A 19,972-nucleotide genomic window follows, 5' to 3' on the forward strand; every position below is an offset into this window, starting at 1 on the left:
AAATTATGATAATTAATATAAAAAAAAAATACCTTTAATTTGCGGGAAACCTAATGACTTCGGTGTTAAATTGCCTAATGTTGAAAGTTCAGTAATTTCAGCAATTGTAGGTAATTGATTTCCTTCACTTACTAGTGATAATGGTCGTTTACCTTTCTTAGGGCTACCGGATGGTGATGATTCTATTAAGAGAAAAGTATGAAAAAATGAAAAAACGAGAAAAAAAATAATAAATAATTTTAAGAATTCGATATTTTCAAATACTTTCGGTTTGTTATTTAAAAAAAAAAAAGTTAGTAATCTAGTTTAGTTTTTTTTAAATATTATTTTTAATAAAACTTGAAAAATACTAAGAATAATACATGTATATTTTATGTATATATGCTTATATATCTACATCTATATGTATATATAATAATAATAAGAAAGAAAAAAAAAAAAAGAAAATAAAAATTATGAATTTTTACCATTGGAGCTTTCGATTGTAAATTTCACTGGCTCTTTCAATTTTAATTTTTCTTCAATTTTTCTACGTTGCATAGGTACTATACATAATTGTACAATGATTGCCGCAAAAATCCCGATACCAACACTTAGAGCAACAGCAATCCATGTTGGAATGTTATCCATATAAAGTACTATATTATAGAAATTTTAAAAATTTCTTATAATTTGTTTTTGTGGTTTTTTTTTTTTTTTTTTTTGATTTTGTTTTATAAAAATATAATCAAACTTTGGAAATCTCTATAATAATATTCAATTATAGATTATTCAATTATAAATTATTCTTTTATATCAAATTTCAATTTGAGATTTTTGTTCTCATTTTATAATTACATACGAATAATATCGTATATTATGCAAAAGTGTGATTTTTAATTAGCAATTTTATTTAATTTATATAAAATTATATTTCTTCGAAGAAGTTTATTATTTATTCAATTCATAAATAATATTTTATTCGAAAATTTATTAGGGGTTACATAATATATGAAAATTTTTAAATTCTAAAATATTATTGAATAATGTATTTTTTTTTTTTTTTTTGAGATTAAAATGAAATTTATATAAAAAAAACTATTGTTAATCTTATATTATTTTTATATTTCAAAGAAAAACCAATGCATTTTAAATTGAAAATAATTTCTAATTTTCATTTTAAGTTTATATTTGCATTAAAAAAAATTTTTTATTTTGGGTATCATATAAATATGGGCAATTACTCTAATTACACATTATGTAAAATTTATAAACTTATATATTTTAATATAAAGCAGTAAAAAAAGAATAAAAGTGAAGAGTGAATAATTGTTTCATTTAAAAGTTATACAAAAATTTAAAAATAAATTTTTATTTTAATAAAAAAAGAAAAAAAAAAAACAGAAATTATAATAAAAATAGAAATTTTCTGTTTTTTTTTTTTTTTTTTCTTTTTCTTTTCTAATAAATTCACTTACATTTTGGTCCATCCAATACAATACTGATTATATTGATGAAAACTGTTACACCATAAAAGACAGGAAGTGATAAAAATCCATTTTTAAGTGGGTCTTTTGCTCTTAAAATAAATTTATTGATTGCAAGAAATAATATAACACTGACAAGACCACTCAATACTGGTGATATGAACCATGAACCAACAACGGTACCTAATTTTGACCATTTTAAACCTTGTGTACCCCTTGCAGCTAAACTAAATCCAATTGTTGAACCAACAATACTATGTGTACCAGATATTGGTAATTTTAAAAATGTTGCAACCAATAACCATACAGCGCTACTGGCTAATGCTGCTAAACAACCTAACATTAATTCATTTTCATGTCCTTCATATAATGTTACTTCTAATATTCCTTTTCGCATTGTATCTGATACTTTATAACCTTAAAAATAAAAAATATATATATATATATATACATATGTATTTATATAAAAAAAAATAAAGAACATTAAAATATTTAGAATGTATGTACTTTTAATTGTAAATTACCTATTAAAACAGCTCCAGCAATTTCACATACTGTTGCTAATAAGCATGCACTCCTTAATGATAGTACACCGGAACCTACACTGGTACCAAATGAATTGGCAACATCATTAGCTCCAATACCAAATGCCAATATAAAAGCGATTATAAACCCTAAAATAAAAAAAATAATGTAAAATTTTTTTATATTAATTAAAAATCAAATTTATTTTTATTAATTTTTAATAAAGAATCGAAATATTATGATTTTAATATTATGTCAGAAGAATAATTTTATTTAATTATTGTCTGATATAAAAATTTTTTTTGTTAAAATGTCAGAATTTTGCAATTTTAATTTTTTAATTAGTTAATTTTGATATTTTTTTTTTTATTAATTAAATTTTTAATTTTAATATTTCTTTGTTTTTAGGAAATGATATATCAAATTATATTGAATACCGAAGTACAGAAGTAAGAAGATTGTACAAGTGCAAGTAAATTGAATAGATACTCGTAATATTGAAACAGCGGAACATTGATTTCCCAATAAAATTTTTTGTTTTTTAAATTTATATTAAACAAAAATATTAAAATATTTATTAAATTTCTGTGATTTTTTCAACATAAAATGTAATGTAAATAATTTGTAAATAATTGTTATTTTAGAATGTACCAAATACAAAAACATTGTCTTAAACTTATCCACACTTGAGATGATGATAGTTTATTATTTAAAGTATAACAGTTTATTGTTTACTTTTATAAATTATTTTGAAATTTTACAATTTTAAAACTCTTTTATTTCCAATGATCAATGAATTAGAATTGAAACTTATCTTCTTGGACACGATAATAAATATTCTATAAAAACAAATTTTTAATTATAACCAAATGAGCTTTTTGTTAGTTTAAATCCAAACGGAACAATATTTCATTTTTCATTAAATTGGACTTAGGTCACTTTCAAAATAAACCATAAATAATAATCCAATCATCCCAATTGAATTGGTAATTAAATTAATAAACTATTATAATTTGTATTATTTAATGTATAAGGTTTTCATTTTAAAATTTCAAAATTAATTTTATAGTATCAGAAAATTACAAAAAAAAAAATGTTTGTATTCTTTCAGATTATAAAATTCTTAGTGTGTGTTAATGAATTATTAGTGATTATTTTTAAAATTTTTGCAACCAAAATCGATATTACAAATAAATTGTGAAGTAAAATAATAAATTTTAACATTTATATATATTTAATTTTTATTTTTAATTAAATGACAATCAGTGTAAGTTATTTTCCAACTTATTTTTAAAAAATTAATTTTATTATTCAATATATTATAATTTCATTTTACAAATTATGTATTATTTTTAAAAATTTTTATTTGACTAAGTTCGTACTTTTTATAATTTGTTTTGTAATTTTGGAAACTGAACGTTATTCAAATTTTTTTTTTGATTATTAATTTTTCGCGAGACTACAATTTTACTTGCTTAATATACTAATTAATTTCTGAACCTTTCATATTTATATATAAATAATATGTGTATATAAAATTTTGGTTCTTATTTTAAAAATAACACACAAATAGGAATTATTTAATTACAATTAATATAAGTACATATATATATATATATATAATGTAATATAATATATGATTTCTATGTAATGTATTATCTGTGACTTCAATAAAGCGCTAACAACGTAAACTTTACAAAGCATTACATTCCAAAAAGTTTAGTAAAAGAAGTTGTACACTTTTTCAAAATGCGTTCTATACATAGTGGATACGTAAAATAAAAGCAAATTGGGTATCGAAAAAATCGAGCATATTTCATATTTCATGTCATAAAAATGTTACCAGAAATAACCAATTAAATAAACTAGCATTTATTTTCAGTAATAAAATGCTAGTTATTAAGTTCTTTTTTTTTTTTCTAAAATGCAGTATAAAAATGATATGCTTTTAATTATGTGGTAAACGTTTTTTGAAAATTAACATTTCCACGGAACTTTAAATGGAAATTTTCAAATAAACGTCAAAGTATATATTAATATTGTAAAAATTGTATTCCAAAATGTATCAAAAGCTTTAGTAGTTTTTGTTTTTTTACAATGTAAAGGTTTCTGAGACGATAATACAATCGTATTAATACCGTATTTAAATTTTTTATAAAGCAATATTGAAATCACGGTATGTATATTATAATGTTTTGTATAATATTGTGATATATGAATTATATTATAATAATGTGAATAATAAAAATGTAGTTAAATTACTTTAATTAAATTTAATAAAAATCACAGAATTTATTTAAAATATTGATTAATTAAATTAAAAAAAAAAAAAGAGTAGATTAAATATAATTTTTTTTATTTACCTAATATTACAATCCATAAAATTTCTGTAGAATATGGATCCATTTTGTTTTGTTGTGTTTTTTATTTATGTAATATAATTATTGTAAAATTTTTATTCTCCTATTTAATTGAATTTGACTTAAAAATTATGTTGTAAAGTAAATTTTCTTATTTTCTTTTTAAATTCCTTAATATTTATCAAAATTATTTTCTTTAATTGTTTTTAATTTGGATTTTTGTTTATCAGCTTTTTTATATTTATGTATTTTGCTTGTATATAATAATTTTCTTTAAATTTTCTTGTTTTTTTGTGGAAAGACAATTTTTTTTGTTTTTAAAATATAAAAAAATCAGTTGAAGTTGGGTTGTTTTTTTTTTGTTGTTTTTCTTTTTTAATATAAAATAATATTTTGCTTATAGAGCGTTGTTAAATATTTGGAGATAGAATTTGAATTTTGTTTTTTTGTTTTGTATTTTGTACAATTTATAAAACAAAATATCAATGAAAATTTATTTTTGCTTTGCTTTGCGGACTTATATTTGCTTTTTTATAAATATTTTATCAAAATATAAATAGATTTTTTCTAATTTAATAGATTTAATTGTTTTCTGGTTTTAAAGCAAAATTTTATGTATAAAATATAATTTAATTTAGAAATGAATTTGAAATTTGTTGTAGTTTCTTGCTTATATTTTTTTCTCTTATTTTTCTTGTATTTAAATGTTGTTGGATAATTGATCTGCTTTCTTTATTTTTGTTGTTAGTTTTGATTGAATTTATTTTTTTTATATATGATAATATTATAATTATTAATAGTATACAATATTTATTTTTTTTTTGGTATTATATAAATTCTTCTGGTGATATAATTTTCTTTAAATATTTATATATATCTATATAAATATGATATTTTCCTTCTGTTTTTTGAAAAATTGAATATTAAATAGTTTGATGAGTGTTGGTTGGTTGGTTGGTAGATTTTTTTGCGCGTTTTTAAAGTATTTTTTTTTTCGGATTACAAAAAAATATTTAATTCGTTTTGTTCAAAACTTTATTATGTTCCTTTTCTTTGTTTTTCTCCTCCTATGTTTATGCAATTTTATTTTTAAATGAAAATTTTTATTGCTGTTTTGCAAATATGTTGAAAATATAATAAATTATGGTTGATTGTAAAAATGTTGAATATCCTTTTTGGGTTTTATTTCTTTTTCTCCTTTTGTTTTTTTTTGCAAAAGAAAAAAATAATTATGGCAGAAAATTTGTTTTTTGTTTATCTTATCTTCTGTTTTTTTTTTCTTTTCTGTCTGTTTTGCTCCTTGTAATATTTTTGTTTTTGTTATTCAATAATCGGAATTTTCTTTTTAGATTTTAAATAAAATCTTATATATTTTGTTTTTTAATTATATTTTTTTTTCTCAAATATTATTACGTTTTTCAATATGTGTGTATATATATATATTATGTAGTAATAATAAAAGTGTAATCAATATTATTTTTTCTTCTCTTTTTATTCTTTTTGGAATACAAAGAATATTTAAAAATGTTGGTTTTATTTTTAATATGAAGAGAAAAATTAAAAATTGTTAAATTTGAAAATGAAAATAAAAATAAACTAAAAGGTGTGATTTATTCATTTTATGCTTTTAAGTACCCATTTTTTTTTTTTTATTTTAAATGAAATTTTTGTTGTTTTCTTCTTTTTCAATTAAAAATTATAGCTTTCTTGTAAATTACCAATAAAAAAATAATTATAAAATTATTTTTGTGTTTTTCTTCTTCTCTCTTGAAATTTAAGTACGGATCCAAAAAAAACCAAATGAAAAATTGTATGATGATTAAAATAATATTAAAAATTTTTTTTGTTAAAAATTATTTGATGATAATTTAAAAAAATAATTAATATGGTTAATATTTTGCAAAATTATTGTTTTCTTTTTCAATTATAAAAAATTCAAGAATATTTGTTGATTTCCTTGTTGATTTTTAATAAAATGTATGTGATGTTTTTCTTGGTTTCTACTTTTTTCCTTAAATTTTTTTTTTTGTTAAATAATTAAGGCGTTTTAATTAATATAAAATCGAAAATTTTGTTTTTTTTCCCAAATATTTGTAAAATTCAAAAATTATATATCATATAATATGTTTTTTTTATATAAATATTTTTATTCTATTATATTTTTGTTGTGTAGTTGAAAAAGAACTACTACTATTCAAATTTCTGCTATTTATTCTGGTTGCTGTTATTTTTTCTTCTACAATTATCTCGTTATTTCTAGTATTCTGGTATGGTAATTAAAATTGAAGTATATAAACGAACACAAAAATGTTGATTTTCGGATTTAATATTTTGTGTTTGTTTTTTTTTTTGCTTAAAAGTGAAAATGATTTTACTTCCTTTAAATTAAAAAATCCTTAAATCATTTCTTCTGCAAACGTACACAATATGTACAAATATACTTTATATATATATAACGATGAAGATTATATATAAAATTTGCTGGATTCTTTTTCAAATATGTATGTATATATATTTTCTCTGCCCTTCTCTATTATATATATATAGGTATATAATAGAAAGTATGTTTATATATATATATAATTTTATAATTATTATGTGTGTTAATCAATTTAATAATTGCATATACAAATGGTAATAATAAATAATAGTTTGGTATATAATAGATAATTTATATATATGAATATTAATATAGGTATGTATATGTTTGTATTCTATATAAAAATAAAATAAATTATTATTTTTATTTCCTTTTTTTTTTGTTGTTGTTGTTGTTTTCAAAAAAAAAAAATTTTTTTTCTTCTTCTTTAAATCTTTAATCAATAATGATTTTTTTTTAATATAGTTGTTGTTGTAGGTGTTGTGATTTAGAAGTTTTTTTTTTTTGTTGTTGTTATTTTATTTAACTGATTCGTCAAAGTTGAATTGGTTCCTGCCGCAATTTGCGTCCAGTGCCAAGTAATTTATTTTGTAAGATTTTCATATCTAAAAATATAATAATAATATAAAAATAAAATTAAATAAAATATTTATTAAAAAAAAAAAATCAATTTAATTAAGTCTTAATAACAAAGGAAAAAATTTTTATTTAATTCAGACAAGAATAAAATTGGAAAAATAGTGAAAAATCATAATTTCTATATCTAATATCGTAGAGCAATTTTATACTCTTTTACCTAAAGTTATTTTGTATACCCTAGAGAAAATTCAGGTCCATCAAAAAACAAAAAAAATTTTGTTCGTGTTCATTTAATATTCCAGAGTGCTCAAAGATACTAAAATTTTTAGTGTTTTTTTTTTAAATCGAAAATATAAGTACCTACAATACGCTCTAACTGTCCAATGTTAAAATATCAGGTTTTGAAAAGCTCAGTTTTGTCATATACTAAAACGGTAATTTTTGAAAGTAAAGCATCATAATAATGTCAAATCGTCATACCGTCATAATATGTCAAATTGTCATAAAAAGCACGAAAAACATGAAAGATCTTACTTTTGAAAATTTTTCATTTATTTTTTAAAAATAAAATATTTCTAAATCTAAAATTCATTACAAAAGTCATTAAATGACAGGGTACATTGTATTCATCTAATATCAGATTGCAATCTGAGTACTCTGAATCTAATCAGGTTGCAACAACATAATTCTATATCTCGTTTTTTTTTTGTGTCGCGTTTTACTCAATTTCATATCAGAATTCTCATTTTTTTAATTGAATGTCATTTTTTCATTTAAGACTACTCATTTTTTAACCGAATTTCACTCAAAATATCAAACTAAATTTTGGACACATTTTATAAAAAACGAGTTACGTAATACGAACAATTTTTTGTCATTCGAAAATTACATTTTACAAATATGTAGATCAGTAATCACTAACTTTCTTCTCGCTTGGCGAGTAAAATAGAGAGATCACGATTTTAACCGCTAAGTTTCGAATACAAGTTTTGGATAATTTTCAGCGATTTGCTTGAATTGAATTGCGTTTGCCTTTGCATTGAACACAATAATGGAGGTTTATTTTGAAATAAGAATTTTATAAAGTAAAATGAAAAATGTAATTTAGAAATTTATTATAGTATACATATACATACATATATATATTTTAAGAGCGTAAATACTCAAATATAAAGCGAAGTTTATTTATAACCAATTATAAATTAATCAAAATTTTATATGGCAAGTATTCACTTATATGCAATTCTATAGTGTTGTCACTTATAATTAAAATATTGTGACATTAGTAAAACACACATACAATTACAATGCAAGTATAGAAACAACTTTACTACTTTCTCATTTAAATTCAAAAATGCATTCGTTTTTTAAATTGATCTTTTGTATTCTTTGTTTTTTTATTTGTTTTTTTTTTTTTTAATTTATTATTAATTAATAAAAATCAATTATCAATCAAATATTTGTTTTGATAAAAAAAGGAATTCCATAAAATTGTCAATTAATATTAATTTTTGTTTTCGAATTTTAACGAATAGTAAAGGTAAACGAACAGTAAAGGAACATTAGGTGCATAATTTAACATTAAATTTTCTTTAACAGTCATATAAGAAAAATTAGAAAATATTGTGTTCAATGCATCCTTAAATTTCTTAAAAACGCATTTACAGACGGTATGCTGTGAAAAGTTTATAATCAGAAAAATTGCAGATTCTTTCATGTTTTAATGGTAATAATTTTTATCTTGTCTTTGCTTAATTGCATGAAATTCAAAATAAGTAAATTTTCGTAATTCATTGTTAAGAGTTGAAAAATAAAGGACGGGAATTCACGTATACTGTCTTAAAAGTATTAAGTTTTTAACGCAAGTCTTATTGGACCTTTAAATGAAGTTTTACGTGTTACAAGTGTTAAATCTGCTAGCAATTCCAATGTTGAAATATTACAAAAATATCATAATATGGTACTAAGAGCAATTACGAATTCTCCTTGGTTCACCAAAAACACAGAAATACATGAATATCTCAAAATGCCTACTATAAAAGATGAAATACGAAGTCACTGCAGAAAATGTAAAATAAAATTAGAAAACCATCCCAATCAATTAGCCAAAAAACTAACAAACACAAGTCATGACATATCACGCCTAAAACGATGGCAAATTCTTAACCTAGATAATAGAAACTTAACTGTGAAATAATAATGTAATTTTGTAAAAAATGTAAAACTTTGAATTGTAATTGAAGATGGTAGATCAATTGGACGATATCTTACATGTGATATATTTTAATATTAACATAACATTTAATTATGACTAGAATAAGTCGATTGTAAATAGAAAATATAACAAAAAAAATAAAAATTAAAAACAATCTATAGAATCATATAATATGAGTCAAAAATTAAGGTAAATTTGTTTCTGTTAGTACTTGTTTGGAATTAAGTGAAGTCATATTGAATCGTACACATTGAACTCTGAAAATTTTTATATGTGTATCTGGGTGTAGTTGTCAATATTAAATGTATTTTTTTAATAGCTATTAAACAATATTAATATATTTAAACGTATTCACTATAATATTAAAAATTTTGACAAATCATGAGATTGAAGTGAAAAAATTAAAAATAAAATTGAAATTTAAATTTTATTGAATATGACAAATAATAAATTTTATAATATTTTTTTTTTTCACTTTTTTATTATTGAAAAATTAAAAAATAAATTTATGATTTATTTGAGAAAATTTATTGGTCTTTTTAAAAGTTCAGTCATTTAATTTATTTATTTGTATATTTGTACGAGTATATAACATTTAAATAGAAATGAAAATTATATTCTTATATTTGAAAATTTTTATTTTTTCTTTTCCAAATTAACAAAATTGAAAATATTATTAAAAATAATCTTAATCGTAAAAATAATTGATTAATAATAATTGATTTTCATTTACAGACAAAATTACTCAAATTCAGTTTGAATCCATGGGATAACAATAGCAATGGGTTTTATTCTGTAATTGGTAATTCGAGAAGAGATAAACTTCCATTCATTAGCAAATTCAGCAGACGAACTACACATACATAATGTATATATCAAGTAATTAACTCTTGCTTTATTAAAGAATATTGTAAAATAATAATATAAATTATATTTTTAAGCATAAATTCACTTCAAATCTCCTAACTCTATTACGAATTTAAGTTAACGATATTGGTCGAAGAATAAAATTCCGGTAGAAGGAGCTACTAAACTTAAGGAGAACTAAAGAATAATATTTTGTAAATCAAAATTATAAATGTTGCCATCTTAAAGCAGTAAATTCAATCAAATAGCATTTTAATATTTAACGGTTAATGTAGAAGAGTATACCAGCTGAAGAGGAAATAAGAAAAAAAAAATTTAATTGAAATTTTTTATATAATTGTTAATTTGCATAAATTTGCAACAATTTACAGTATAAGAAATTTCTTTAACTTACACATATGAAATGAAATTTAATATATAAAATTGACAAAGGATAATCTTATTAAATACAAAATAAGCAGTTGGTTCTTTCTATAAAGAATTATAATACATTCAAATTAAATTATATGTATGTATGTAATAAATAAATTTGAAATGTTACTGTGAATCCAAAACTATTAAGGTCATAATGAAATATCATTTTTTACAAATTTATAAATTTACGATAATAAATTCATGTTCGATTTCATTCATATTAATTATTGAATAATATTTAAGTTCTGTTCAATAGTACAGTTGAAATAAGTTTTTAGTTGATTTTCTGATGGCAAATTTAAATTGTATGTTAAATATTACTAATTATTGTTCTTATTTTATCATTTTATAATCAAGCGCATGACGCTCCACAGTTTCCCGAAAACTTGAAAAAAACGTGCTGAACGACATTAAAAATTTTGAATAAAAGAAACTGTTTCTTATATTTTGCAACATTTAAGATTTTCAATAATTGTATTAAAATTATATAATCAATTCATTCAAAATCCAAGAAAATAAAAAAAATAAATAAATGAGCGGCAATGTACAACAAATGTGATATATCCAATTTATATTTTTAGCAAAAAAAAAAAAATAAGTCACTTAAGTTTTTGGTACATTTTAAATATTTAAGTACTTATATTCTATTTTTCTTAATTAATCTATTAGTAATCTATATATGTATGTATGTATATACGAAAAAGAAAATTTATAAAATTGACAGTTTGCATAAATGTTTCAGAACGTATAATAATAATACATTAAGTATTAATTTAATTATACAATTATACAAAGTGTCAGGGATTCGATGATAATTCCAAACCAAGACGATAAAACGGATTTAAAAGTCATTTATTAATGTTATCACTTCATATAGGTGTTGTCACTTTATGTTGTCACTTCATTCTTGAAAGTTTTGCCACAAAATTTGAATTCAAAGAAAGTTAGCATGTTAGGTGTTACCACAAAAATCACAATTTTTTCCTATAATTTATAACATTGACAATTCTAAAGGGAAAATTTAAATTTATTTTTTGCTCTAATAACTTTGTAATTTAATATTTTGTGCAGTTAAAAACAATATCGTGAAATTTCATTCGACTAAGAATTTCATGGACTTTTTAAATGCTTTTGATATAATTATGTTGAATCTAATTGCCATATTACTAAAAGTAACTCGAACATAATGTGATGAAAAATTAAATAAAGTTTGACTTTGATTCAACAAATAATTTATGATATCGTAAAATATCATCTATAATTTTTCATTCGTTTAGAAGAACTATCCTGTCATTCTATTGCTTATAGAGTGTACCATTTTAATCTCTGACACATTTTGTATATTTACATATATAAAATTATTTACAAAATATAGAAATCAACTTAAATAACATTTTCTAATGTAGACTATAGAGTATAATATAGAAAGAGAAAAGTGTTGCCAAATATTATCTATAAAACATTAATAAAAAATAATATAAAAAAAAATTAAGGAATGAAAATGTATAAACATAAAAATATACATATATGTTTTGTATGTATGTACGTATGTATATAAAAATTATGAATGTGTATAAATCCTTGAACTTGTTTTGCAGTACACACATACTAAAAATTCAAGATATGCTTTTATATACATACATATGTACATATATTTATAACATTGAAGAAGAGTAATGATTATTTATTTATATAATAAAATAAAAAATATTAAATTATAAGAGAATAAATAAAAAAAATAAAAATAAAAGAAAACTATAACAATTCTAAATATAGAAATTATTTTTGTTTCTAATTTTTTCATATTTGTAATAGACATTAATATTTAATACTATAATGTATTTATATATAGAATTATAAATATTTAATAATTTTTCGTTTTAGTGTTAATAATATTTGCTCACTTTTCCTTTTTAATGACAAAAAACAAAAAAAAAAAAAAGAAACTCCACTTCATATAAAAACTATGAAATTTTTATTATAAAATTCTCAAAAGAAAACTTAGTTTTTTGTTTTTGCATACAAGCCCAAATCCGGATGTAAACTAAAAAATATCTAATGAGCATTGCAATAACAGTGACCCAGGTCTTATTCTAGGAAAAAGAGAACGAAATCGAGTGAAATAATCAATTTAGTCATTTCTGTGATGGACCATTAGCTTATTTACTTTTAGAATTAATATTATAAAATTGATTTAAAGCATGAAAAAGTAGAGATTTGCAAAAACTCTCAATATTGTTCCAAATATTTTGTATGTCAACATTTGGGTGAGAATACAATGAGTGACTGACTATTCTTACAGTATAATTTTTAAGAGAGTTTTTCAGTTTTTATATTACATTATGATATGTTTCTCTTTTTTAAAAATTATGACTTTATGATTTTAAAATAAATTCAGGCTCTTCATTTTAGAAAGTGACAAAGACAAAGACAATTGACAATTTTATGTAATATTCTTAATTTTCGTCATGATGTATGTTTCATGCATCATGAATGTGAATTTCATTTCATGATTGTGAATAAATAAGAGATCTAATTTGCTAGCATTATTAATTAAGTTATAATAAAAATGAGAAATTAAATTTCTCATTTTTATTATAACTTAAATGTGTATAATTAAAAGTGGTTAATAACAATAATTAAAAGTATAGTGAAAAACATGAATGGAGCAAACTTAAATATAATCATAGAATAAGAATAAATTTAATTCTCTATAGACATTTAAAATAAATAATGACTACAAATCAATATGAGATATTTTTATAAACATATTTAATATAATAATATTAATTATTATTTTTCAATTAAATTAATATTTACATTATGATTTTTTATCTTATTTGGACACAAATCAAAAATTTTCTTTATATTTTTAAGATTGTGTGCGTATTTTAAAACTTTTATGTCAGTTACATGGGAATTATTGTATACAAATTAATATAGGGAAATTGCAATTTTATTTTAATTAAAAAATATGAATTAAAATTTAAAAAAAAAATTTAATTTTAAAATACGAGGACATTTTTAATGTATGATAATTAACTAAAGGTCATTTATTCATCTGGAACCGAGATTTTTTTACGTAATATCGTAAAAAAAGATAAAGAAAAAAATTCAATTATTATATCGGAAAATTAAATACTGAAAATTCAAAGTTAAAAAAAATTTCAATTAAAAAAAAAATATATCCTTTATACTTATATTGTTGGGTATTGTAAAAAAAATTTAGAAATTTTCCAACAATAAGAATTTTTAATAAAATATTTTTATTTTCGCATATTCTAAACTATCTATAAAGAACAAAGTGATTAAAATCAATCAGATAGATTGCTGAGATTTTATACATAAATAAATCTTTAAATTAAAAACCTTATCTATGTGGAAGAAAATTTAAACCTACTCCCCCCCTCTAAAAATTGTAGCCGATCAACAGTCAAACCTTGCCGTTTTTTGACAATTTATTGTAACGAAACCACAAATAGTTCTTAAATTTCGCGAATGCAGAAACGTAACGACATGCACCGAGAATTCGACCATTATGTTAATGCTCGTTTATCCTAAAAGTATGCAATAAATCGATATATTTTGGTATATTAATAAAACTAATGTAAATAATGTAATAGATTAATTAGTTTTAAAAAGCAGTTCATCAATTGTTCAAGGGAAAGGTGCTTCTTTACAAACCACTGGTTTAATTCAATTTTATTAATTATAATGTTTAAGCATAAAAAAAATTTCTTATACATAAGAAATATTTATATAGGTACACAATTAGAGTACAACAAGTAAAATTTGAATATGATTTTAATTAAGTAAAACATGATTTAAATATTTGTCAGAAATTTTTCAAATTATTTTAGAGTAAAATATTTTTATAGGTTAAGTTACATAATAAAAATTCTTTTGAGATGTTAAGTGATGTATTTGAAAATAATTTGAAAAATATTGGAAAATTCATAAAAAAAAAACTTTTACTATAAGGATTACAAGTAAGAAATAAGAGGGAGAGTTCGGAGACCGAAGCTATCGCAAATGAAGAAATTGTTGTAAATAACTGCAGGAATCAATAAAAAGTAAAAATAAAGAAAATTAGATTTAATCAATTTCTTAATCAACTTACAAAAATTTATAATTATAATTTAAGGTGCTTAATTAAAGTTTTTTTAATTGAAAATTATAATTTTTGTGAATTTAAATTGTATTTAACTATACATATTGACTCTAGTACTAAATATTGCATTTATTTGACTCTACTACTAAATATTGCATTTTACTGTTGAACGAGCTCCGAGTATGTATAAAATATGCTTGTCCAGGATTTAAGATTTCAATATTAAATAAGATGCTCTACACCTTTGAAATTAAAATTTTTGTCAAAATCAATAATTTCACCTAAAAACTTATAATTTGTAAGAAAATATAAATTGGTACATACATATACATATTAAGTATACATACAATAAATTTTTATTTAAATGACTTTATACGTTAATGGATTAGATCCTCAAAAAATGCAAACAAGTACTTAATTTACATTTTATTATCTCTATTAAAAACAAATCCAAAAAAAACAATATTCTTAAATCACAACGGGATCTTATTAAAATTAATGAGAATTTCTTAATTTAGGTCATTTTAATTTAAAGTGGTTTCAATAAAATAAAATGCGAAACCATAAAAAAAAACCACCTAAAATCGCAATTTCATGTAAGGTCATTTGTTTAGAATAACAAACAAACCAAAAAAAAAAAAATTATGTGGTTTAATATTAAACATTTTTCTTCTTCAGATCAAAACTGATCATTAATTTACATATATAGAGTATGATTTGCAAATTAAGAACGCATTAAATATATATAGTCTATATTTGGTCTTATAATTTTACAGAGGAAATTTATAAATTACTAATGAATAAATAGAACCATAAAATAAATACAAAAACCGATTGGTGTTATAAACACTCGTATATTTAAGGTGTATGATGTATGAATAACATTTACGATTAAATTGAGTGAAGTGACTTGTAAAATTGAAAATTAATAAATGCAATTCAATGTTAAGATAATAATTCAAGTATGTATTCGCATTTATTGTATTTGTGACAAAATTATAAGATGACTGACTTTAATTAAAGCAAAAATCAAAGTTAATTTTAATATTTTTTACATTTTAAGTACATATTTAGTTTTAATGTCATAAAATCTTAATTTGGATTACGACATGTGCCAGATAATATAATTTCTTTTAATTAAAATTATTTCACTTAATAATAACAATTAATTAGGAATTTAGAACGATGTTTCCCCTAAATCCTCAATTCTACTACCTAATTATTAAATGTGTTTTATATTATTTTATAAGGGGTTCAAAGAGAATATTACAGAAAGAGAATATGTCTTTTACTACTATATACTAATTGTTAAAACAGCATTACCATGCTCAGAATTTTTGCATGTTAAAATTAAAACTTTAAAATTTATTGTAAATGTAAGAGTTCTTAAAAAAATAAAATTGAATTAAATTTCACATAAAATTAATTTATAAAATCCACAATGAATTTAAACTATTTATGTATATTATTATATCAATGGGAAAATGATACCAAAAATTTAATATCAAAAAACATATACAGTCATTCTCATGAATATTTTTGCGTGCAAAATGATATTAAATGATAAACAAAAATTTAATAATTTTTCTTAAAATTTATTAAAATTTTAGTTTAATTATGAAGTGATACTTCGAATAATTTCTAATAAACAAAATTTAGAATTATCGTAGTCATCAATTAAAATAAATCAGTAATAGAAATAAATTATTCATCAAATTATTCATACAGTGTCTCTTGTACAAAATTCATTCATGTACATATGGAAAATGAATTAAAGCTATAGGAAATCACATGTCATATACGTATTTATACAAAATGAATTAATAACAAGTAAAAACGTTTCAGTCGGTATAAACCGATTGAATTATACCCTGCACCTTTCGTCGTTGTATAGCAATTACTCGAACCTGTGAAACCATTCTATAGAAACTTCAGAAATATGTCTGACCTATAACTCGACACATAACTGCCAAGTTTCATGAATCTGATCTGAATATTTTTCAAAATATTTAAAACTAGCTTCTGGAGTTGTATGACAGGTACCCGAACCGGTGTAGCTTTCTCATTAAAATTTTTAGAGCATGTGCAGAGCATTTTACATTTATACCTTTATTAGTTTTTGAAATATTTAAAATAAACTCTTTGAGTTGTATGGCAGCTTCCCGAACCCGTTGTCCGAATTAGTCCAATTACAATAGGGTTCGTCCTTGGCACAAAAGAAAAAACTTGTGAAAGTTTGGTGTCGATTGCATTATTCGTTTTTGAGTTATCGTGCGATAGGACGGACGTGTTTAAATCGACGCAGAATTTGACGCTGAGCCGGAGTATATATATATGTCCATACCGGAGACGACTCCTTCAAGTAGTTAAAAACTCCATACCAAAGTTAATATACCCTTCACGAAGTGCAGGGTATAAAAAATGATTGAATAAAATTAAATGAATAATTGGACATTGTATTTTAGAAGTATGAGTAACATAATATAGAAAAAAAATATAAACAATGCGGTTACTTACAAAATATATTAGAACAATATATTTCCTATAGATTTAAACTAAAAAACAAAATTTAAAATAAATTTATTTGTACATAAATATTATTTAAAAATATTATTGACAATAATGTGTCATCATATTATAATTTTGCTTTTTTTTTTGACAGATTTTTTCAAAATAATACATGAAATTCATAACATTATCAAAGTAGGCGAGTTTTTTTTAAAGTACTGTTAAGCTATACACGAATATTTTTAAATTTTACATTAAAATTTATATTGTTCTGCCTTATAAAAAAATTAGTACATATATTAAATGTAAACTTTAAAATTAATATTAACGCTACTCTTTTGTTCAATGTTAATTCAACACAACACAATTCTACTATTGCTTTCAACCCAGAAAATTTTTGCATTGCAACGATAAGAATTGAAATAAGTAATACGATAATTATTTGCGTCAATGCTCTCGTTATATTATTGATTTTTGTAAACCAAATATTTTAGACCTTCTCATAAACCTACCGCTATCTACCCAACCCAATTTATTCATAAACATGGCAAATTTTTCGCAATATAGCAAAATTAGTAAATATATAGTATCGCAGTTAAATTATATATCTAATAATTTTGATATTATAGAATAAGTAATCAAAAATATATTGCATATTCATCACGTTATGTTTATACAGCATATTGTGGTTCGTAGTTATTGTTTTGCTATATAGCGTTTATGAGAATTTCTTAAAATTTATTACAATATATCGTTGGTATTATGGAAGAGTCAAGAAAATAATTTTTTGAGAGTTTTGAGCTATATATATGGAAAAATTCACAATTTTCTAAACTATCTTTATGAAAAAAGTTTCGTAACTCTAACGTTAGTATTTTCTGAAAAATTACGTTGTAACAAGTTGACACACATATATGTATATTACAAATTGACAAATGCGTTTCAAACACAAAAAATGCAGTTTCGTAACTCTTTCACACTACTGACGATATGTAGTGTATGTGTATAAATCTTAGTTAATTAAATACTATGTATGTATATAAATCTTAGATAACCTAATGCAAAATTGTATTTCATTTGAGTAAAAGATACATAAAAAAGCGTTGACAATTATAACGAAATCAAAACATTTTCTTTGCTTGATGGATCTGTGATCGATTTTGATTACAATTAAAAAATTGACATTTTCACAGTAAAAAATGCAATAATTTTCTAATTGCTTATGTTTTTTGTTATTAATATTTAATAAATACGGTTGATATTTAATAAAAACAAAAAAAAACCAAACAGCTGCGATTGTTTTTGTTAAATTTAATGCAAAATTAATTATTATTAAAAGTAATTAGTACTCTTTACTGTATACGAGTACATTACTCGTAATACTCGTAAACAAGTTACAGAAGTTTTTGTCAAGAACTTGAATGCTATACACAAAAATTAATTTATTTTCAATTTCAATGAAAATATTTTCAAAGTTAATACAAGAAATCTTTGCAAATCTTTTTATAATTTAATTATTTCTAGTCTTCAATTTAAGTAAAAAAAAATTTTCGCAAGAAGAAAAAAAATGAAAGTTTTTGACATAAAAAAAATTTTGCAATTTTTCGATTACTTATTTTTTGGAAGAAAAATTTTCCATTCACTTTTTTATACCCTGCACTTCGTGAAGGGTATATTAACTTTGGTATGGAGTTTGTAACTACTTGAAGGAGTCATCTGCGGTATGGACATATATATATATTCTTGCTCAGCGTAAAATTCTGAGTCGATTTAGACATGTCCGTCTGTCCGTCCGTCCGTCCGTCCGTCCGTCCGTCCGTCCGTCCGTCCGTCCGTCCGTCCGTCCGTCCGATCGCACGATAACTCAAAAACGCATAATGCAATCGACACCAAACTTTCACAAGTTTTTTCTTTTGTACCAAGGATGAGCCCTATTGTTATTGGACTAATTCGGACAACGGGTTCGGGTAGCTGCCATACAACTCAAAGAGTTTATTTTAAATATTTCAAAAACTAATAAAGGTATAAATATAAAATTTTGTATACATGTGTCCAATTATATTCTACACATGCTCTAAAAATTATAATGGGGTAGCTGCACCGGTTCGGGTGGCTGCCATACAACTCCAACAGCAAATTTTTTATATTCGGCAAAATAATAAAGTCAGATCCATGAAACTTGGCAGTCATGTGTCCAATTATAGGTCAAATATATTTCTGAAGTTTTAGAGGAATCGCTTGACAGGTTCGGGTACCTGACATACAACTCCAGAAGCAAATTTTAAATATTTAGAAAAATAATAAAGTCAGATTCATGAAACTTGGCAATCATGTGTCCAATTATGGCTCAAATATATTTCTGAAGTTTTGGTGGAATTGCTCGACAGGTTCGAGTAGCTCCCATACAAGTCTAAAAGCTTATTTTAAATATTTGGAAAAATAATAAAGTCAAATTCATGAGACTTGGCAGTCGTGTGTCCAATTATAGGTCAGACATATTTCTAAAGTTTTGGTGCGATTGCTTGACAGGTTCGAGTAGCTCCCATG

General features: G+C 22.0%; 1 protein-coding gene across 1 annotated transcript in view; it reads right to left on the reverse strand.

Annotated features, from left to right (window-relative positions):
* LOC129609328 (sodium-dependent phosphate transporter 1) overlaps window positions 1-19,972 on the reverse strand; it is a 97,688-nt gene that overhangs the window by 2,091 nt on the left and 75,625 nt on the right. Inside the window, exons 2-6 of the mRNA XM_055521295.1 lie at window positions 4,355-7,336; window positions 1,991-2,140; window positions 1,458-1,883; window positions 468-638; window positions 33-182 (exon numbers count right to left, since the gene is read on the reverse strand). Coding sequence (XP_055377270.1) covers window positions 33-182; window positions 468-638; window positions 1,458-1,883; window positions 1,991-2,140; window positions 4,355-4,397 — 940 coding nt within the window. The 5' untranslated portion in view covers window positions 4,398-7,336. The remainder of the gene's footprint in view (window positions 1-32; window positions 183-467; window positions 639-1,457; window positions 1,884-1,990; window positions 2,141-4,354; window positions 7,337-19,972) is intronic.

Source organism: Condylostylus longicornis, unplaced genomic scaffold (genome assembly GCF_029603195.1).
Source record: "Condylostylus longicornis isolate FDR11 unplaced genomic scaffold, ASM2960319v2 ptg000038l, whole genome shotgun sequence".
In the NCBI taxonomy this organism is placed as follows: domain Eukaryota; kingdom Metazoa; phylum Arthropoda; class Insecta; order Diptera; family Dolichopodidae; genus Condylostylus; species Condylostylus longicornis.